The 20997-nt window shown below is 33.8% G+C and overlaps 1 protein-coding gene and 1 non-coding gene across 2 annotated transcripts; one reads left to right on the top strand and one right to left on the bottom strand.

The window, feature by feature from the left end:
- Positions 1-12425: 12425 nt before the first annotated feature.
- On the bottom strand, positions 12426-13431 carry LOC130590889 (uncharacterized). Its single transcript, XM_057393577.1, has one exon. It carries the CDS (start codon positions 13313-13315, stop codon positions 12575-12577), a length of 741 nt encoding a protein of 246 aa, XP_057249560.1. The 5' UTR covers positions 13316-13431; the 3' UTR covers positions 12426-12574.
- On the top strand, positions 13426-13531 carry LOC125496138 (small nucleolar RNA R71). Its single transcript, XR_007272840.2, has one exon. It is a non-coding gene; the product is annotated as a small nucleolar RNA R71 (small nucleolar RNA).
- Positions 13532-20997: the final 7466 nt, after the last annotated feature.

Genomic DNA, 20997 nt, shown 5'->3' with positions numbered 1-20997 from the left:
TTTTTGTTAAAATTTTATAGCGAGAGAATCTTATTGAAGAGAGAGAAAATCATGGATTTTGGAAAGTGGAAGTGACTAGTTTGTAACGGGGCACGTGCCTGGACACGGTCCGCATTATTTTTAATGTGAAACGGGTCCACGCAAGACGGATTGTAAACTCAATTGTTAAATTCAATGATTACCTAATATGGTGCCTTATTGTTCTCTAAGAGATTTGAACTGTTTTAAAGAGCCAATATGCATCTTTATGTTGTATCAAGTAGTTCAGTTCAACAATAAAATTTAATGTGTGTTGTCTCAATTTCTAAAACTGATTCATATTATGATTTATCTTTCAAAGGCGGCAATTTTTCTTTAAATTTTTTAACCATTACATACAATGAATCTTATCTCAAAACATATTTTGAATAATATCTAAGATACTCAATTTATGTAGTATGATATATTTAAGTTATTTACTTATAACGAAACTAGGTTTTTGACTCGTGCAAAATGCACGAATTTTTTTTATTTATAAATTTTATGATTTTATGATGTTTCTCCCAAAATCATGGTGTGAATATTAGATCGTGATTTAAACTTTTTATAATCATATCATTTGTTAGGAATATTTTAAAATTGACTTATACCTTGTGCGTTCAATGACTGATGTAGTTAATATTATGATGCGACGTTGACTAAAAAATTCTTTGCATTGCTCTACCCATTGTTTCACTTTGAGGATCAAATAAAATCACAATTCGCTCCACTATTGGAATTCAATCATGCAACCACTTCATCTCCCACTTTCTGTATCCCTACTTTCCACTGTCCCGCTCACCTCCACTCTTTTGTTGTCTTGAGATCCCGTGATCTTTATCACAAATTAAAATTTCAAACCCTAATGTTGGTAACTCTTGATATGGCTAACTGAACCCGTGTAAATTGCAAACCAAAAATGGAGATTTGAACATAGTATAGCTAAAAATTATTATATAATTTAATTGAATCTTTCTCCTAAATTTGGGCAATATAATATTTAAATAAAATGGAGATTTATTCAAAAATTTGCTACATTCAATCAATTGAATCTTCTGTTATTAAAGAAAAAAGTTCCCTTCAATACCAGATTTACTCGAAAAAAGTTATCCAAAAAGTTTGACCACGGATTCATCGAACACACTTGATATTTTAGAAAATGGAGAAAAAATGAATTTGATTGTGTTTTTTTATCCATTGATGTTGGGTGTGTGAGATTCAAATGTTATCTACGTGAGTTTGTTATATGAAGATGATGATTCACTTTCTAGACGTTCAAATTGAGATGAAAAAAGACAGAATTTTTGTGGCAGTGAAGACTGAGAGTTCTAAGTAAGGGTTTGTTACATTTTGGAACTTTATTAGCAAATTTAGATTTTGCTAATATTATGTTCGACTTCTCGGTAGAAGTAAGATTCTATGCACCTCAGAATTTAAAGCTTGTAAGTTTCATACTATTTGACCCATTTTTTATTTATTTTTGGAAAGTAAAATATAGAAGAAACTGTATTGTCAATTATTTGTTACATGCACCATTCACCTTTTGTTTACTTTTATTTTGAGTTTGTGATTAGCTCACTGACCCAGATTAATAATACTTGTTCCAAATGAACGGTAATATATAGAAATAAAAATAATTTTATATGTGGAAATATATTATATGACATTTTATCTTTTCTTTGACATGAACACCTAGAAATTATGAGCTCTCAAATTTCATATGTATGGTAATATTTTTTTTTAGTTGTGATTTGGTTGTGAATAAACAGAACAATATATATGACTTATAAATTTTACAAAGATACAACTATACTAAAATTACGGACAATAAATTTCATGTAAGTTCTATATGTAATTTTAATCTTTAACCTTACATAGAGATATACAGCAGTTAACAGTTAAGATAGCATATTCTTAGCAGACTTTAAATATTGCAATGTGGTATTTTGTACAATGAAAAGGGTCCCATTGTTATTATACTAATTAAACTTTAAGACATCTCATGCTTGTTGTTACAATTTGGCGACTCTCCTTTAAGTTTTACAAAACTCACGAGCCAAGTAAAAGTTACCTTTTGTTGAGACTTTGTTATCTTTCCTTACCTTTGTGTTTCGGGGAGCTTTTTACTGTATATAGTTGGTATCTCTCATCAAGGTGAAATTTGTATATTGGCTAATCGTTTTAATATTAGGTGTTAGTACATAAGATGTTTAATACTTTTGTGTAAGTGTTAGTACATAAGATGTTTATTCTTTTGTGTAAATGTTAGTACATAAGATGTTTATTTTTTGTGTTATACATGAGGCGCTCATATCAATTATTATTGATTTTATCGTGGGTCGCGTTTTGTATTGCTAATCACATTGCAACTCACTAATTATTATTATCGTTTTATGGGATACATCGTGGTCTTTGTAATTTGACGACCTTATAGTTTGCAATGAACTTATAATTTTGATGGTATGGATATGTGGTCAATGATCTTATAGTTTGAGATTTTTACAAAACTTATAATACAATTTATTGTATGATATACGTCCCTTGTTAAACTTTAAGTTTAATATTATAATATGTTAAGACTTTTTTTTTTTGGTTTAAGAAGAGAGTGCAACTATAACACCCCTAGTGTGCACACCCCACAAACGGTCAAACCGTAGCAGAAGATCTAAGTCTGAGGTACTGATCAACGTACCCCCCAACTATTCTGTAATGTCGAGACGATCCCGACAAGGTTCCAATTCCTTGAGACACCATAAAGGCAATCCCAACCAGTTTAAAAAACATAAATCTATCCATAAATCTTTTCTGTAACTATTTTATAATTCAAGGTTTGAAAACAAACTATCCGTATTAGGAGGAACATCCTCCTATTCAAACCAATCTCAACTCAAGAGAGATACATACCTTTATAATCGTTTCTCGTAAATATGAAAATTTTAGTTGAAATCTCATCTTTTGTATACCTTTCTTGTAACTATTAAAGATTTAAGTAAGAAATCTTACCTTTTAAACTATATCAAACCAACTAGCTCAGTCAATACGGCTCCTCAATGAAACCGGAATCTACAATATAAATGTGTGTACTTCGTAAGTAAAAGACTTGGATACAACTAACTCTAGTTCACAAAGCCATCAACCTTTATAATTTCACATAAAACATCAAACAAACATATCATGTTCTTTAACCATATAAATGACTTTCATGTTCTAACGTCTAACTCAAACCGTCTAACTAAAACCCTTACCAAATTAATCAAAATCATCTTACTTTATATAAAAACAACATTAAAGAATCATATGTTCATATGGTAACTCAAAAGTTCATTATGAAGCAATTATATGAAAAGTAGAGTTTTAAATCAACTATATAAAATATGAAATTTGAACAGAAACTTAATATGAGCATAACTTTCTCCTACGAAGTCCAAATCAAGCGTTTCTTGAGCCTATCTTGAGTAAAATTTCAATACGAACAACTTTTGTGAAATAGTATTTTTGCTAAAAATGTCCGTAAACTGCCTAAAAACGCAAAATACGAACCTGAACTGGTAATTCTACGAATTACAGCACACTATATTCAATTCACTTGAACATTAACAAGCTTCCTACTATTCTAAACTAACTATTAAACTCATGAATGAACATTCAACTCAATAAATTCCACACCCAAACTCTAAAATCAAAAACCCCAATTCAATTTCAATCTAAAAACCCTAACTTCATAATTTTTAAAAGAAAACTTAAATTAGTTGAGGAATTCATCTTACCCACTAATATAGATGATTGGGGATGAGAAATAACTTGCAAACGCCCCCAATTCGAGCACCAAATGCCCAAATTACAGCAACAACGATCCCCCCTTTTCTTCCTTGCGCCGCCTACTTTTATGGTGTCACCTCTAGTGGCGGTGTGGTTGTGTCGTTGGCAACGATGGTGATTGTGTGATGAAGGAAGAATTTTGAGAGAAGAAAATGGTGAAGAGGGTGAAGATGGTGAAGATGGTGAAGCACCGTTTGAACGTTCTTTTGTAAGTTTTGTTTTTTTTTTTTTTTTCCTTTCCTTTTCCTTTTCTTGTTTTATTTTTCCCTTTTCTCCCTTCTTAGTATATTTCCTCTTATTACTATTATTAGTTAAATTACTTACTAAACTTGTCCCACTATAAACATATAAATTATTTACAAAATAATTCCTAAAGATAAATGAATTTAATTATTAAATAAACTAAAATATATAATATAGTTAATAAAATAAATAATAAATTGTTTCAAAAATCGGGGTGTTACAGCAACATGTTCATTGATTGGCGTGTCGCGCACCTAACAAAAATAAATAACCTAACTAATTTTCCTAACTATGTAGTAGGGTAAGTCAGAGTCGACCCCATAGAGAGAAAGTTGTTCTATGATTAGCCCTTAAATAATGGTAAGACTAAAGGAGATTATTATCAATAATCGTCGAATCAACTATACTAATCAACATATAAATAAAAAAACTCTACAGTTAAGTATCCCCACTAGCACGAAGTAAAACAAAATAATTTCTACCCCAAACTAATCAATTAAATGTTCACAAGGAAAAGTACACCCTATAAAGTACCATAAACCTCTCCCGAGTATCTATGGCTTCTCTAATATGCATTCAAGCCTACTCCCGTGGAATCATGCAAATTAAAGACATTAAACACGACACTTTAACTTCCTAACAATCCATTCTACCTAATCCCGTGGAGAACTTCATGTCCTTAATTGAAATACTCAAATCCGTCAAAATCCAACTCCCGTTGTGATCAAGACAATGGAATTAGAATAATACTAGTTATCCCTAATCTAGTATTGGAATATGCACAATCAATTAAGCAAGAACAATTAACAATTAATATGAGAATTTAAAGAAACAATAATCATGAATTAAATCATACTATGGTTCAACTTGATCATAGATAAAAGAAACTACTCTATCATGAAATAAATAATGAAATCTAAATATACAAAGAAAAACATAATCAAAGAAATCAAGGAAAGAAACTAATAGAATTCATGATTTAATGAAGAAGAATAAAAACTAGGGTTTACACTAAAAACTAGAGAGAAAGAAGAGGAGAGAAAACTAAAACCTAAAACCTAAAATAACGTGAGAGGGAGGGGGGAGAGAGAAAGAATGAAAACCTATCTAAATAAATATTCAATAACCTAATATGACTTGAAAAGTAATTTACAAGATAAGGAAAGTCTTAAATAAATCATTAATAGACGGATTAGTGATCCGCGCGTACGCGTGGCAGATTCCAGCAGAAACAGTCCAACTTCAAAAAGTCATAACTCCTTGACTAGAAGTCTCCTCGGGGCGTGCCACCTATCGTTGGAAAGATCTTCAAGTCTAGTTTCCAAATCTGGTGGAATTACTCGATTCTAAGGATCACATCAAAAGTTATGATCAGAAGAGTAGACGTGACTCTTTTTCACATTTCTTCTAATGATTTCCCGCTTCGTTTTTGCTCAAACTCGTACTATGACATATCCATACGATCCTTATGCATTGTAACTCCTTTCCAAGTGCTCCTAATCCTTAAGCTTAGCTAATCATTGTATGAATAGAAACTAATACCGCAAGTGCACGGTGTACAATATAGTATCACTAGCAAATACGGGTCGAACCCACAAGGATATTGTTATTAAATCGTATTACCCACTTAATTATATGAATTTAGCCACTTAGAGTTACTTAAAATTGCTAGAAGCAGAATAGTAGATGAAGCTAAAGCACGTAATTAAAGCAAACTAACTAGCAATAAGACTAAAAATATCAATATATGAAGTATTATGAAGAAATAATGCTAATGCTACTAATCCTACTGTAATTCAAAAAAAACGTATGAGTACTAACATGGCAAAGGCAATCTAACATCATCATAAAAGCAACAAAACTAATTAAAATATGACAGAAGCTAAGACAAAACTTATCAAATACTACCTCCGTTTCTTTTTAATTGTTACACTTACACTTTTCACGCATGTCGATGCACTACTTTGAGCCTTTATATCTCTAATTTTGTATTTGTAAAAAATATAAAAACTACATATTAATAAAATACATACTAATACGAATCTAACAAGATCCCACATGACTATGTTTTTATTCACGTATAAATCACAAACGAGGGTCAAAGTGCAATTTGTGAATAGTGTAAAATGTCAAAGTGTAACAATTAAAAAGAAACGGAGGTAGTACTAAACTAAGATATTAGAAAGAAAATATATTTGACTGGGATGGGTGATGATAGAATTGGAATAAGACAAATTAAGAGTGAATTGAACATCAGTGCCTAATGCGATAATCAACCCAGCGAATGATAAAGTTTGTTCAACAACAAACAATTGCAATATCTAAACAGACAATAAAAGTTGGCGGCAAACATAGAACTAAAGAAATTAAACAGATTGACAATTAAAAACAATAAGAAAATTGCGGTGAATTGATGAACGGAACGAAATTACCAGGATCTTGCAATTGAATTGGTAACAAAGAACAAAAGGCAAATTAGACCGAGTGTAGTATATAATCGCCACTGTCACCGGCGGATTACTTAACAACACAGGCTGAATTAAACTAACCCTAAACTATTGTTTGTGTTGTGCGAAATCTGTCACCTTCCGCCTCCTGTTGAAGAGAATTAGGGGAAAATATAAACCCATAACCTTAGGCTAAATTAAGGAAATAAAATAAAACTCAATCTCTAATATTCCATATGCTCTCTCTGTATCTTCTTTTCAGATACACAGTAATCTTTCAGCTTGCTTATCTTGCCGACTTGTCTAAACAGTAGTGGAATTAGGCTCGTATTTCTTCTCGTATTTGCTCGGGACTCGTGGCTTACTTGCTTGTATATAAGTTCTTGAGATCGACTATATTTCTTAAGGCCAAATACCTATAATAAAATAAATAAACACTAATTAAGCCCAATATAAGATATATATAATAAATACGAGAAATTAACGTGAACTAGTAAAAGTCATATTAAAAACTCATATATAAATATAATATATATTCAAATGACTATAATATAGGGGTAAAAATAATCAATAAAATGAATTAATCAAACTCCCCCACACTTAGTCTTTGATCGTCCTCGAGCAAAATATAAAATTTAACCAAGTGCAACTTATATATAAACAATAATTATCCACCAAACCTCAGAAGTGACCAAACTAACAATAATTCAACAATAGACTAAAACATTTTTTTTTTTTTTTTTTCAGAACACTAGCTTGCAAGTCATGAAAATCATTTTGTTAGTGTTAGGTTAGCAAGCTATGAACACAAAAGAACATTTATACTCCAACAACCTTGAGAATTAATTAGTTTGATCTCATCAGTAATCTAGGTGCTCAAGTGAAAGTGTGTTGACGTTCGAATACGAGGTACTTTAGTCAGACTTGATTAGTGTTTCAGTTGATTCCCCCTTTTACTTTCCTGTACATTAGTACTTAGTACCCATACATGGATCGTTCCTTCTCATATGACATTGCAGTTGCCACCCATTGGTCTCAAAGGAGTACTCGATACTTTGCTTTTTGCTTTGCTTTTTAGGTTTTTAATTTGCTCTTCCAAGTTCTTTTATTTCAAGAACTGATTGATATCACTCTGTTTTTACAATGGTTCAACATCTCACCTTTAGGGATTACTAATCCTTTTTTTTTTTTTCAAACCATTGTTCTCTCGTTTCTTCAACAAAGTCAAGTAATTCTCCAGTAACCAAGAGCAGTGAAAAAGTCACCAAGGAAAGTAAGAGGTACTAGTTAAGTAGATTAAATTATAAAAGTCTTTCCTCCATACCCCGCATCTAAGCCAATAAAAATAGTGTGCTAGATTACATATAAGCATAGCATTATTAAGGTATATTTAGGAGTTGCTAGAGATAAAGTCTTCGTGTTCATAACTTCAAAAACATTTCTTTTTTTTTTTATTGATAATTTAAGTAAACAGAATTTAAGAAATTTTTTGTAATGTTAGAGTCTATTGTCAACTATCTTACTAGTTAGTCCTTTAAGGAGGTGGAGAGGTGGCTAACTTGCTATTTGCACTCTTATTTCTAATGGGTAAAGTATAATGAAATTGCAGAACACTAGTAATAAAAGATAGCAGCAGCAGGCACCCATAAGTATGTTAAATTACGCTAAGACAAAGTAATATGGAGGCCTAATTTGCAGAAATTTCGGCAACACTTCCCCATAAAATTGACAAATCATAATTTTTAAATAACCTGTAGCAAGCATAACCAGCATAATACAAGCTACTTCCAGCAAATACTACCACAAACATATCACAATTCCCATTCTTCCAGCAGATATTTAGCAAGACATAAGCAAAAATTCAAAATTTTGGCAATTATGCCACTCCCCCACACTTAGTTCTTACATTGGCCTCAATATAAGCCTTAAATGTAAAGAGAAAAGAAGAAAATAGAACACACACACAATAGTTGCAGACTTTATTTATTGTCGAACTAAAAATGAAATTAAAAAAAAAAAAAAATATTAAAACAAAGAACGAATTTACCCGGGTTGGATGCTCAGGTACATCCAAGCAGCTTGCATAGGCTCCATTAATCATCGTATTCAGGTTCGTAGAGTAGCAAACACTCTACATTTTCTTCCATGTTCTCTTGTGGCAACTCAAGATATTGTTTAAGCCTTTGACCATTTACTTTGAAACGCGACCCTCCATTAGGATTCTCGATCTCTACTGCACCATGAGGAAATACATGAGTAATAATATATGGACCAGTCCAACGAGATCTTAACTTACCTGGGAAAAGATGTAGCTTGGAGTCATATAACAGAACTTTTTGACCTGCAACAAAGTCCTTTCTGTGAATATGCTTATCATGAATTGTTTCGCTCTTTCCTTGTGTAATCTAGAGCTTTCATAAGCTTCAGCTCTAATCTCTTCTAACTCATTTATTTGTAACTTTCTCACACCACCAGCAGCATCTAATCGCGTATTTAGCATCTTAATTGCCCATAACGCAAGGTGTTCAACTCTACTGGTAAATGGCAGGCTTTACCATACACTACTCTATAAGGAGACATACCTAATGGGGTCTTATAAGCTGTCCTATATGCCCACAGAGCATCAATAAGTTTATCAGACCAATCCTTGCGATTTTTATGCACTGTTTTCTCTAAAATTTGCTTGATTTGCCTATTTGAAACCTCAACTTGACCGCTCGTTTGAGGGTGATATGGAGTAGCTAGCCTATGAACAATCGAATATTTTTTTAATAATGCCTCAAAACTGCGATTTGTAAAGTGAGTACCACGATCACTAATTATAGCCCTAGGCATACCAAATCTAGCAAAAATATTGTCCCTAAGGAATCTCACGACCACTTGGCTTCCATTACTCCTAGTAGCTATAGCTTCTACCCATTTTGATACATAATCTACAGCAAGAAGGATGTATTCATTACCAAAAGACGAGGGAAAGGGGCCCATAAAGTCTATACCCCAAATATCAAACACTTCGACAACAATGATTGGAATTAAAGGCATCATATCGCTTCTAGTAATCTTTCCTAATTGTTGACACCTAGAACAGTTTTTGCAATAAACATGAGCATCTTTAAATAAAGTAGGCCAATATAGACCCGATTGAAGAACTTTAGCTGCTGTTTTCTTACCACTGAAATGTCCCCCACAAGCTTGATCATGGCAAAAAGAAAGAACACTCTGAATTTTAGAATCGGGGACACATCTCTAATAATCTGATCAGGCAAATATTTAAATAAATAAGGATCATCCCAAATAAAATACTTCACATATGACAGAAAGCGAGATTTATCATGCTTATTCCAATGGGATGGCAACTCTCTGGTCACTAAATAATTAACTATGTCAGCATACCATGGTTCAGCTTGCACCATAAAAAGTTGCTCATCAGGAAAACACTCAGAAATAAGAGATTCACTTTGCTTATCAAGTATACGAGACAAATGATCTGCTACAGGATTATCAGAACCTTTTCTATCCTTAATTTCACAATCAAATTCTTGTAAAAGCAAAATCCACCTAAGTAGTCTAGGCTTAGCATCTTTTTTATTCAGAAGATATCTTATGGCAGCATGATCACTATAAACAATAACATGAGAACCAATCAAATATGATCTAAACTTTTCAAAAGCAAAGACAATAGCAAGAAACTCTTTTTCAGTCACTGTATAATTAAGTTGTGCCTCATTTAAAGTGTGGCTAGCATAATATATTACATGAGGTTTCTTATCAACTCGCTGTCCTAACACAACACCTACTGCATAATCAGATGCATCACACATAAGTTCAAAGGGTTCACCCCAACTAGGAGGATGAAGAATAGGAGCAGAAGTTAATGCACTTTTCAGCTTGTTAAAAGCTTCTAAACATTCAGTAGAAAAATTAAAAGGAACATCCTTAGCTAGTAATTGAGACAAGGGTTTAGCGATCTTACTGAAGTCTTTTATAAATCGTCTATAAAACCCTGCATGGCCTAAGAATGACCGGACATCTTTAACAGAAGAGGGAGGTAGCAAGTTAGAAATCAAATCAATTTTGGCTTTGTCAACTTCTATACCATCATTTGACACAATATGACCAAGCACTATACCTTTCTTAACCATAAAATGACATTTCTCCCAGTTCAGAACTAAATTTTTCTCAATACATCTTTCTAAGACCTTAGATAAATTAGCTAAGCAATTTTCAAATGAATTACCAAACACAGAAAAATCATCCATGAATATTTCAATACATTGCTCAATCATATCAGAAAATAAAGAGATCATACATCGCTGAAAGGTTGCAGGCGCATTACATAAACCAAAAGGCATTTTTCGAAAAGCATATGTGCCGAAAGGACAAGTAAAGGTGGTCTTATCTTGGTCTTCGGGAGCAATAGAAACTTGAGTGTAACCAGAATATCCGTCAAGAAAACAGTAATAACTATGTCCAGCTAGTCTTTCAAGCATTTGGTCCATAAATGGAAGCGGAAAATGGTCTTTCCTAGTAGCCGCATTAAGTTTTCTATAATCTATGCAAACTCGCCAACCAGATTGGACCCTTGTAGGAACTAACTCATTTTTATCATTCTTAACCACAGTGATACCGGTCTTTTTAGGAACAACTTGCACGGACTCACCCACTCACTATCAGAGATTGGATAAATTATTCCGTGATCTAACCACTTAATTACTTCTTTCTTTACTACTTCTTGTAATGTAGGATTCAAACGTCTTTGATGGTCTCTATGGGGTTTAGCATGTTCTTCAAGGTGAATCTTATGTTGAACAATAGAAGGACTAATCCCTTTTATATCACTAAGACTCCATCCTATAGCATTCTTGTACTTTTTAAGCATTTCCATCAGTTTAGTCTCTTGCAAATCATCTAAATCAGACGCAATAATGACTGGGAGCTGTATTTTGTCCTAGGAAAGCATATTTCAAAGACTCGGGAAGTGGTTTAAGCTCTAAAGAGGGAGTAGACTCAGGGGCAGCAGGTAGAGAAGACAAAACAGGACTTGCAGACTCATTAGAGTTAGATAACAGAAGAGTTTCATGGTCTGAATCTGAAGACTTAATGTGTACTGACTCAACATCATCTACACCAGTAGGATATGCGTGTAACCAATTAACTGTATCATAATACTCCTCATCTGATGGTTGTTTAAAGAGATTAAATATGTTGAGATCTACTGTCATGTTTCCAAAAGAGATTTTCATCATACCATTACGACAATTAATCAATGCATTGAAGTAGCTAAGAAAGGTCGTCCTAAGATGACTGGAATTTGATTTTCAGGATTGGGAATGTATTCAGTTTCAAGAACAACAAAATCTACAGGAAAAATAAATTCACCTACCTTAATTAGAACATCTTCCACCACTCCCTTAGGTACCTTAACAGATCTATCAGCTAATTGAAGGGTTACCTTAGTGGGTTTCAGTTCACCTAAGCCAAGTTGCTCATAAACGACAAGTGGTAGCAGATTGACACTAGCACCTAAGTCTAAGAGTGCTCTATGAATGGTTTTATCGCCTATAACAATAGAAATAGTAGGGCAGCCAGGATCTTTATACTTCACTGGAATCTGATTTGAAATAATAGAACTCACATTAGAAGCTAAGAATGCTTTCTTAGGTACGTTAGTGGCTCTCTTTGTGTGCATAATTCTTTTAGGAATTTGGCGTAAGGTGGCATTTGTTAATGGCATCAAGAAGAGGAATATTAATTTTAACTTGTGAAAACGTTTCCCTTATCTTTTCAAATTGACCTTCATCTTTCTTTTTAGTGAGCCTATGAGGAAAAGGTGCTTTAGGCTTGTAAATCTGGTCACTAACAGTAGGTACATACTTGTTTTTATCAGTTTCATTAGCCTCTTTTTACTAGATTTTTCTGAATTGTCAGTGGCAGGTTCACTGTTACTCTTTTTCTCACTAGTTATGGAAGGCAAACTAGGTATAGAAGTAGAAGAAGAAGGATTAAGAGCATCATCAGATATGTCACCTATGTTATTATCAACTTGTTTACCTGATCGTAAAGAAATCACAGAATTCATTAACTCTTTTCAAATTATCATTTTGAACTTGTGAATTAGAATTCATATTCCTAGGATTAATTTCAGGTTGACTAGGGAATGTTCCTTTCTCTCTGTTCTGAGAAACTAACTGAGCAACAGTGTCCGTTAATGTTTTAAGAGTTCTTTCTAAACTACTTATCTTCTTATCAGTTTCAGAATATCCAGGAGGAGGTTGTGTTTGGGAAATTGGTGGCCTTGGATTACCTTGAAAATTCTGATTTGGAAACATAGAAGATTGAGGCATTGAACTGTTTGTATAATTTCCCACTTGACTACTAGAGCCTCCTAAGTGTTGACCTTGACTCCAAGAGAAGTTAGGGTGATTACGCCAACCTGGATTATAGGTATTAAAGTATGGGTCATTCCTAGGTCGTTGGAAGGCCATATTAGCTTGTTCTATATTATTATAACTTTGTGGAGCAATGTATGGGCAAGCATTTGAAATATGATCTAAACCATGGCAATGAGTACAGGACAAAGATGCAATTTGGTGAGCTTGGGATTGTGGGACAGATAACCCTTTTAACTGATTTTCTAACAAAGTGAGACTAGACTCAAGATACGTGTTATCTGAGACATTATACAAACCACCTTTAGCACTAGAAATCTTGGCAGGAAGGCTACTACTATCAGCTCTAGTGGTCTCCCATTGCAAAGTCTTATCAGCTAAATCTTCTAAAATTCCCATGCTTCATCAATAGTTTTACCCAAGAAATTCCCCTGACACATAGATTCAAGCATAGTTCTAGAGTTAGATCTAACCCTTCATACACCATTTGACACAAACGGGATTTTTCAAATCCATGCTGAGGACATTGAGCAAGTAAATCCTAAATCTGTCTAAATATTTCCAGAAACTTTCACGTTCTAGTTGAATGAATTGTGTTATATTATTCCTAAGTCTTACAGTCTTACCATTGGAAAATATTTTTTAAGAAAGACAAATACAAAAGCATCCCATGAGTCAATTGAATTAGGTGGAAGACCATACATCCATTTTTTAGCATCAGTTTTAAGAGCAAAAGGAATAGCCCTTAATCTTAGACCATCATTAGTTACCCCAGGGTACTGCATTGTAGCACAAATTTCATCGAATTCTCTAAGAAACAAATAGGGATCTTCAACACCAGAAAACTTAGGGAGTAGGACAATATTGTGATGTTTAAGCTCAAAATTAACATTACCACGTATAGCAGGAAGTACAAAACAAGATGGTTAGAGGACCTAGCGGGATAAAAGATGTCATTTAAGGTAGAGGGGGTGTCTCATCTCCCATGTTATCGTTTCTTAAGTCACTAAAAAATTATCTAAGTCTTGATCCAGTTTGGTACTAAATAAGCGAAAGGTTTTAGGATCGGTACTCCAAACTTTCATAAACTAAATAAAGCAAAGTGGCACAAATTAAACCAAATTTTTTTTTTTTTTAAGAAAAAGAAAATAACACAGAATATGAAATGAAACAGATTAGAATAAAATTTAATTGAGATAATATGCAAAGTAATAAGTAATAGAGCTAGAATTCACGCAAACAAACGATGACTTAAATCAAGTAGGTAATATAACTCAATACACAACATCCCCGCAACGGCGCCAAAAACTTGTATGAATAGAAACTAATACCGCAGAAGTGCACGGTGTACAATATAGTATCACTAGCAAATACGGTCGAACCCACAAGGATATTGTTATTAAATCGTATTACCCACTTAATTATATGAATTTAGCCACTTAGAGTTACTTAAAATTGCTAGAAGCAGAATAGTAGATGAAGCTAAAGCACGTAATTAAAGCAAACTAACTAGCAATAAGACTAAAAATATCAATATATGAAGTATTATGAAGAAATAATGCTAATGCTACTAATCCTACTGTAATTCAAAAAAAACGTATGAGTACTAACATGGCAAAGGCAATCTAACATCATCAATAAAAAGCAACAAAACTAATTAAAATATGACAGAAGCTAAGACAAAACTTATCAAATACTACCTCCGTTTCTTTTAATTGTTACACTTACACTTTTCACGCATGTCGATGCACTACTTTGAGCCTTATATCTCTAATTTTGTATTTGTAAAAAATATAAAAACTACATATTAATAAAATACATACTAATACGAATCTAACAAGATCCACATGACTATGTTTTTATTCACGTATAAATCACAAACGAGGGTCAAAGTCAATTTGTGAATAGTGTAAAATGTCAAAGTGTAACAATTAAAAAGAAACGGAGGTAGTACTAAACTAAGATATTAGAAAGAAAATATATTTGACTGGGATGGGTGATGATAGAATTGGAATAAGACAAATTAAGAGTGAATTGAAAATCAGTGCCTAATGCGATAATCAACCAGCGAATGATAAAGTTTGTTCAACAACAAACAATTGCAATATCTAAACAGACAATAAAAGTTGGCGGCAAACATAGAACTAAAGAAATTAAACAGATTGACAATTAAAAACAATAAGAAAATTGCGGTGAATTGATGAACGGAACGAAATTACCAGGATCTTGCAATTGAATTGGTAACAAAGAACAAAAGGCAAATTAGACCGAGTGTAGTATATAATCGCCACTGTCACCGGCGGATTACTTAACAACACAGGCTGAATTAAACTACCCTAACTTTGTTTGTGTTGTGCGAAATCTGTCCCTTCCGCTCCTGTGTTGAAGAGGATTGGAAAATATAAACCCATAACCTTAGGCAAATAAGGAAATAAAATAAAACTCAATCTCTAATATTCCATATGCTCTCTCTGTATCTTCTTTTCAGATACACAGTAATCTTTCAGCTTGCTTATCTTGCCGACTTGTCTAAACAGTAGTGGAATTAGGCTCGTATTTCTTCTCGTATTTGCTCGGGACTCGTGGCTTACTTGCTTGTATATAAGTTCTTGAGATCGACTATATTTCTTAAGGCCAAATACCTAAATAAAATAAATAAACATAATTAAGCCCAATATAAGATATATATAATAAATACGAGAAATTAAGTGAACTAGTAAAAGTCATATTAAAAACTCATATATAAATATATATATATTCAAAGACTATAATATAGGGGTAAAAATAATCAATAAAATGAATTAATCAAACTCCCCACACTTAGTCTTTGATCGTCCTCGAGCAAAATATAAATTTAACCAAGTGCAACTTATATATAAACAATAATTATCCACCAAACCTTAGAAGTGACAAACTAACAATAATTCAACAATAGACTAAAACATTTTTTTTTTTTTTTTTCAGAACACTAGCTTGCAAGTCATGAAAATCATTTTGTTAGTGTTAGGTTAGCAAGCTATGAACACAAAAGAACATTTATACTCCAACAACCTTGAGAATTAATTAGTTTGATCTCATCAGTAATCTAGGTGCTCAAGTGAAAGTGTGTTGACGTTCGAATACGAGGTACTTTAGTCAGACTTGATTAGTGTTTCAGTTGATTCCCCTTTTACTTTCCTGTACATTAGTACTTAGTACCCATACATGGATCGTTCCTTCTCATATGACATTGCAGTTGCCACCCATTGGTCTCAAAGGAGTACTCGATACTTTGCTTTTTGCTTTGCTTTTTAGGCTTTTTAATTTGCTCTTCCAAGTTCTTTTATTTCAAGAACTGATTGATATCACTCTGTTTTTACAATGGTTCAACATCTCACCTTTAGGGATTACTAATCCACCTTTTTTTTTTTTTCAAACCATTGTTCTCTCGTTTCTTCAACAAAGTCAAGTAATTCTCCAGTAACCAAGAGCAGTGAAAAAGTCACCAAGGAAAGTAAGAGGTACTAGTTAAGTAGATTAAATTATAAATCTTTCCTCCATACCCCGCATCTAAGCCAATAAAATAGTGTGCTAGATTACATATAAGCATAGCATTATTGAGGTATATTTAGGAGTTGCTAGAGATAAAGTCTTCGTGTTCATAACTTCAAAACATTTCTTTTTTTTTTATTGATAATTTAAGTAAACAGAATTTAAGAAATTTTTTGTAATGTTAGAGTCTATTGTCAACTATCTTATAGTTAGTCCTTTAAGGAGGTGGAGAGGTGGCTAACTTGCTATTTGCACTCTTATTTCTAATGGGTAAAGTATAATGAAATTGCAGAACACTAGTAATAAAAGATAGCAGCACAGGCACCATAAGTATGTTAAATTACGCTAAGACAAAGTAATATGGAGGCCTAATTTGCAGAAATTTCGGCAACACTTCCCCATAAAATTGACAAATCATAATTTTTAAATAACCTGTAGCAAGCATAACCAGCATAATACAAGCTACTTCCAGCAAATACTACCACAAACATATCACAATTCCCATTCTTCCAGCAGATATTTAGCAAGACATAAGCAAAAATTCAAAATTTTGGCAATTATGCCACTCCCCCACACTTAGTTCTTACATTGGCCTCAATATAAGCCTTAAATGTAAAGAGAAAAGAAGAAAATAGAACACACACAACAATAGTTGCAGACTTTATTTATTGTCGAACTAAAATGAAATTAAAAAAAAAAAAAATATTAAAACAAAGAACGAATTTACCCGGGTTGGATGCTCAGGTACATCCAAGCAGCTTGCATAGGCTCCATTAATCATCGTATTCAGGTTCGTAGAGTAGCAAACACTCTACATTTTCTTCCATGTTCTCTTGTGGCAACTCAAGATATTGTTTAAGCCTTTGACCATTTACTTTGAAACGCGACCCTCCATTAGGATTCTCGATCTCTACTGCACAATGAGGAAATACATGAGTAATAATATATGGACCAGTCCAACGAGATCTTAACTTACCTGGGAAAAGATGTAGCTTGGAGTCATATAACAGAACTTTTTGACCTGCAACAAAGTCCTTTCTGTGAATATGCTTATCATGAATTAGTTTCGCTCTTTCCTTGTGTAATCTAGAGCTTTCATAAGCTTCAGCTCTAATCTCTTCTAACTCATTTATTTGTCTGGGATGGGTGATGATAGAATTGGAATAAGACAAATTAAGAGTGAATTGAACATCAGTGCCTAATGCGATAATCAACCCAGCGAATGATAAAGTTTGTTCAACAACAAACAATTGCAATATCTAAACAGACAATAAAAGTTGGCGGCAAACATAGAACTAAAGAATTAAAACAGATTGACAATTAAAAACAATAAGAAAATTGCGGTGAATTGATGAACGGAACGAAATTACCAGGATCTTGCAATTGAATTGGTAACAAAGAACAAAAGGCAAATTAGACCGAGTGTAGTATATAATCGCCACTGTCACCGGCGGATTACTTAACAACACAGGCTGAATTAAACTAACCCTAAACTATTGTTTGTGTTGTGCGAAATCTGTCACCTTCCGCCTCCTGTTGAAGAGAATTAGGGGAAAATATAAACCCATAACCTTAGGCTAAATTAAGGAAATAAAATAAAACTCAATCTCTAATATTCCATATGCTCTCTCTGTATCTTCTTTTCAGATACACAGTAATCTTTCAGCTTGCTTATCTTGCCGACTTGTCTAAACAGTAGTGGAATTAGGCTCGTATTTCTTCTCGTATTTGCTCGGGACTCGTGGCTTACTTGCTTGTATATAAGTTCTTGAGATCGACTATATTTCTTAAGGCCAAATACTTATAATAAAATAAATAAACACTAATTAAGCCCAATATAAGATATATATAATAAATACGAGAAATTAACGTGAACTAGTAAAAGTCATATTAAAAACTCATATATAAATATAATATATATTCAAATGACTATAATATAGGGGTAAAAATAATCAATAAAATGAATTAATCAATCATACTCCAAATAAGTCTTCAATGCCTGAAATTCATCAAAAACAAGAAAACATACCGAATAGGAATAAAAAACATAACTTAAGAATATAATGCAACAATGAACCTAAATATGAAACTAAATGCTCTAAAATGCAACCTAAATGCATCTAAAAACTATATATAAAAACGACTTATCATTCATTTAAATAGTTGTAATACCTTAAGTAGTGCCTAAAATATCAATTTCTTACTACAAATTTATTTCTTAATTAGTATCAAAATATATAATTAGTACCTAAAATATCGAATTTAGGGGATATGAATTTTAATTAGTTCCTAAAATACGTATTTAGGGAATATGTTTTTTTTAAAATTAGTGCCTAAAATATCGGATTTAGGAGACATATTTTTTTTGGCTGTTTTATGATGCATAAGTAATTCCTAATTAATGGTAATCGATTCCTAAATTTAGTTGATTTACATTCTATAACGGACCCAATTTCTTAAATAGCTTTCCAATTATATGCCGAAAAAAAGTAATAATGCATAACAAAAATATTTAAAGACAAATACACGTGGCAAAAAATTGTAAAAGATTTTACAAAGGATTGACACATCAGCAATTCAATTTGCGCTTAACACATGAGAGAATCCTTAATGCTTTATAGTATTATATAGATTGATAGATTCTCCAAAATAACATTTTTCCACCTCTTTTCATTAATCATAAATAAACTACTCTTCTTGAAGCAGAAGACCTCTTCTTGAAGCAGAAGACATATATAGACAGCTAGCATAAAAATACCTATGCCTAATACATTCCTAATGAATCATGAATTCATGAATATTGTCTAACTCATGAGTCATGACTCCATACAAATGGACACCATCTCAAAATCTAACATTTACTCTTCTCAGAATTTCTCTCTAAGCGAAACCCTAGGCGAAAACAAAGCGCTTCCTCAGCCGTCAAACCCTCGGGCTCGACGACCGCCTGAGTCGCCTCCGCGCCCTCACGACGGCCGTTGAGCCCTTCCCCCCTTTTTTTTATTTTCGGTTCTGACTCGAAGGTTCTAGATTCGGTCTCGTCGTTGCTCCTCTGTGGCTTTCCCGTGGTTTCGTCGTCTTCGCCGCGAAGTTCCCCCTCCCTTGTTCGTCGATTAGTCCTCCCCACCCCTGTTTCTTTTCCTTGGTTTGTTTCGTCGGTTTCCACCCTTCTCCCGTAGTTGAGTCGCGTCTAGGAATGTCAACGGGACGGATCTAGATCGGTTCTTGGGTGGTACCAGATCCGGATCCGTTTTTTGAGCCTAGACCCAGATCTGAACCGGATCCTACGGATCGCAAAAGGCAATACCCAGATCCGGATCCACTAGATCCACGGTTCTACGGATCTGGATCTGACTGTTTTCCCAAAAAATTGTACAAACAATTGCCAATATTTTATCACTAAATAATATAATTATTATAACATTCACCAAAATACAATATAGCAACATCCCAACATTTAAAAGATTCAATCTTGGATAAGAATGAGATAAACAGTAGCCTTAAGTTACTAATTAAAAATTAAAAATATTCAAACTATAAAAAACGGATATGCGGGTCGGATCTGGATCCTCTCCATAAGATCCAGATCCGTTTTTTTGTGTGAGATCCGGACCTGACCCAGATCCGCAGGGTCCAAAATGCTAAGATCCAGATCCTTCAAAACGAATCTGGATCCACGGATCTGGGACGGGTCCAAGCTCCATTGCCATCTCTAGTCCCGTCGGGCTTCCCCCTCCCCTAGTTGCGCGTTGGGCTTCCCCCTCCCCCTCCTCTAGTTGTGTGTCGGGCTTTCACCACCCCGTTCCCTGTTTTTCATTTGTTTGGGCCTCCCCTTGCTCTCCCTTCCCCTGTTTTAGCTTGGTGTATTGGGCCTCCCCTCCCCTTCCTCTGGTTGTGCATCGGTTTTCCCCTCTCCCTCCCCGATTTTTCGCTAGTTGGGCATCCTCTTCCCCTCCCTTGTTCATGTTAGTCTGTCGAGTCTCCCCCCTTAGTTGGTCGAGGGTTGTTATCCCCACTTGTCTGATGGTGTCTATTAGTGATGGCGACTGGTGCGGGCTGGACGGGCCGAACCGTGTGCCGTATTAGGCTGGAATGAGATTTCACGGTCCAGGACTGGATCGTGAAATTGATGGGCTGGGCGGGCTTGTCCGCGGGCTGAAATTTTTTGGCCCACACCAGTCTGTTACCGGTTTTCACGATTCGTGGGTTTGGTGGCTGGACTGGGCTGACAGGCCGGCATGAGATTTTTTTTTTCAAAATTATTTAATCTTTGAAATTTATTCATTATTGTTACATAAAATCTTTTAAATGAATTAAAAATATGTACAAATATTAATATTAATGAATAATTTCATTATTTTTAAATTTGATTGAATTGTAATATATGCAATTTGATTAAAATATATACAATTTGATTAAAATATACACAATTTGGTTCAATATATACTTGGATTGGGCTGGGCTAGTTCATGGGTCGGTTTGGACCAATTTCATGGTCCGGACTAGACAGTTTTAGTAGTGGGCTTTAGTAGGCCGGGCTCAAGAAATCT

Source organism: Beta vulgaris, chromosome 3, assembly GCF_026745355.1.
Source record: "Beta vulgaris subsp. vulgaris cultivar EL10 chromosome 3, EL10.2, whole genome shotgun sequence".
Classification (NCBI taxonomy): Eukaryota; Viridiplantae; Streptophyta; class Magnoliopsida; order Caryophyllales; family Amaranthaceae; genus Beta; species Beta vulgaris.
This window is presented reverse-complemented; position numbering and strand designations above follow the sequence as displayed.

Excerpts from the sequence above, each read along its gene's own strand:
- LOC130590889 (XM_057393577.1), bottom strand. The coding sequence starts at position 13,315 with ATGGGAATTTTAGAAGATTTAGCTGATAAGACTTTGCAATGGGAGACC.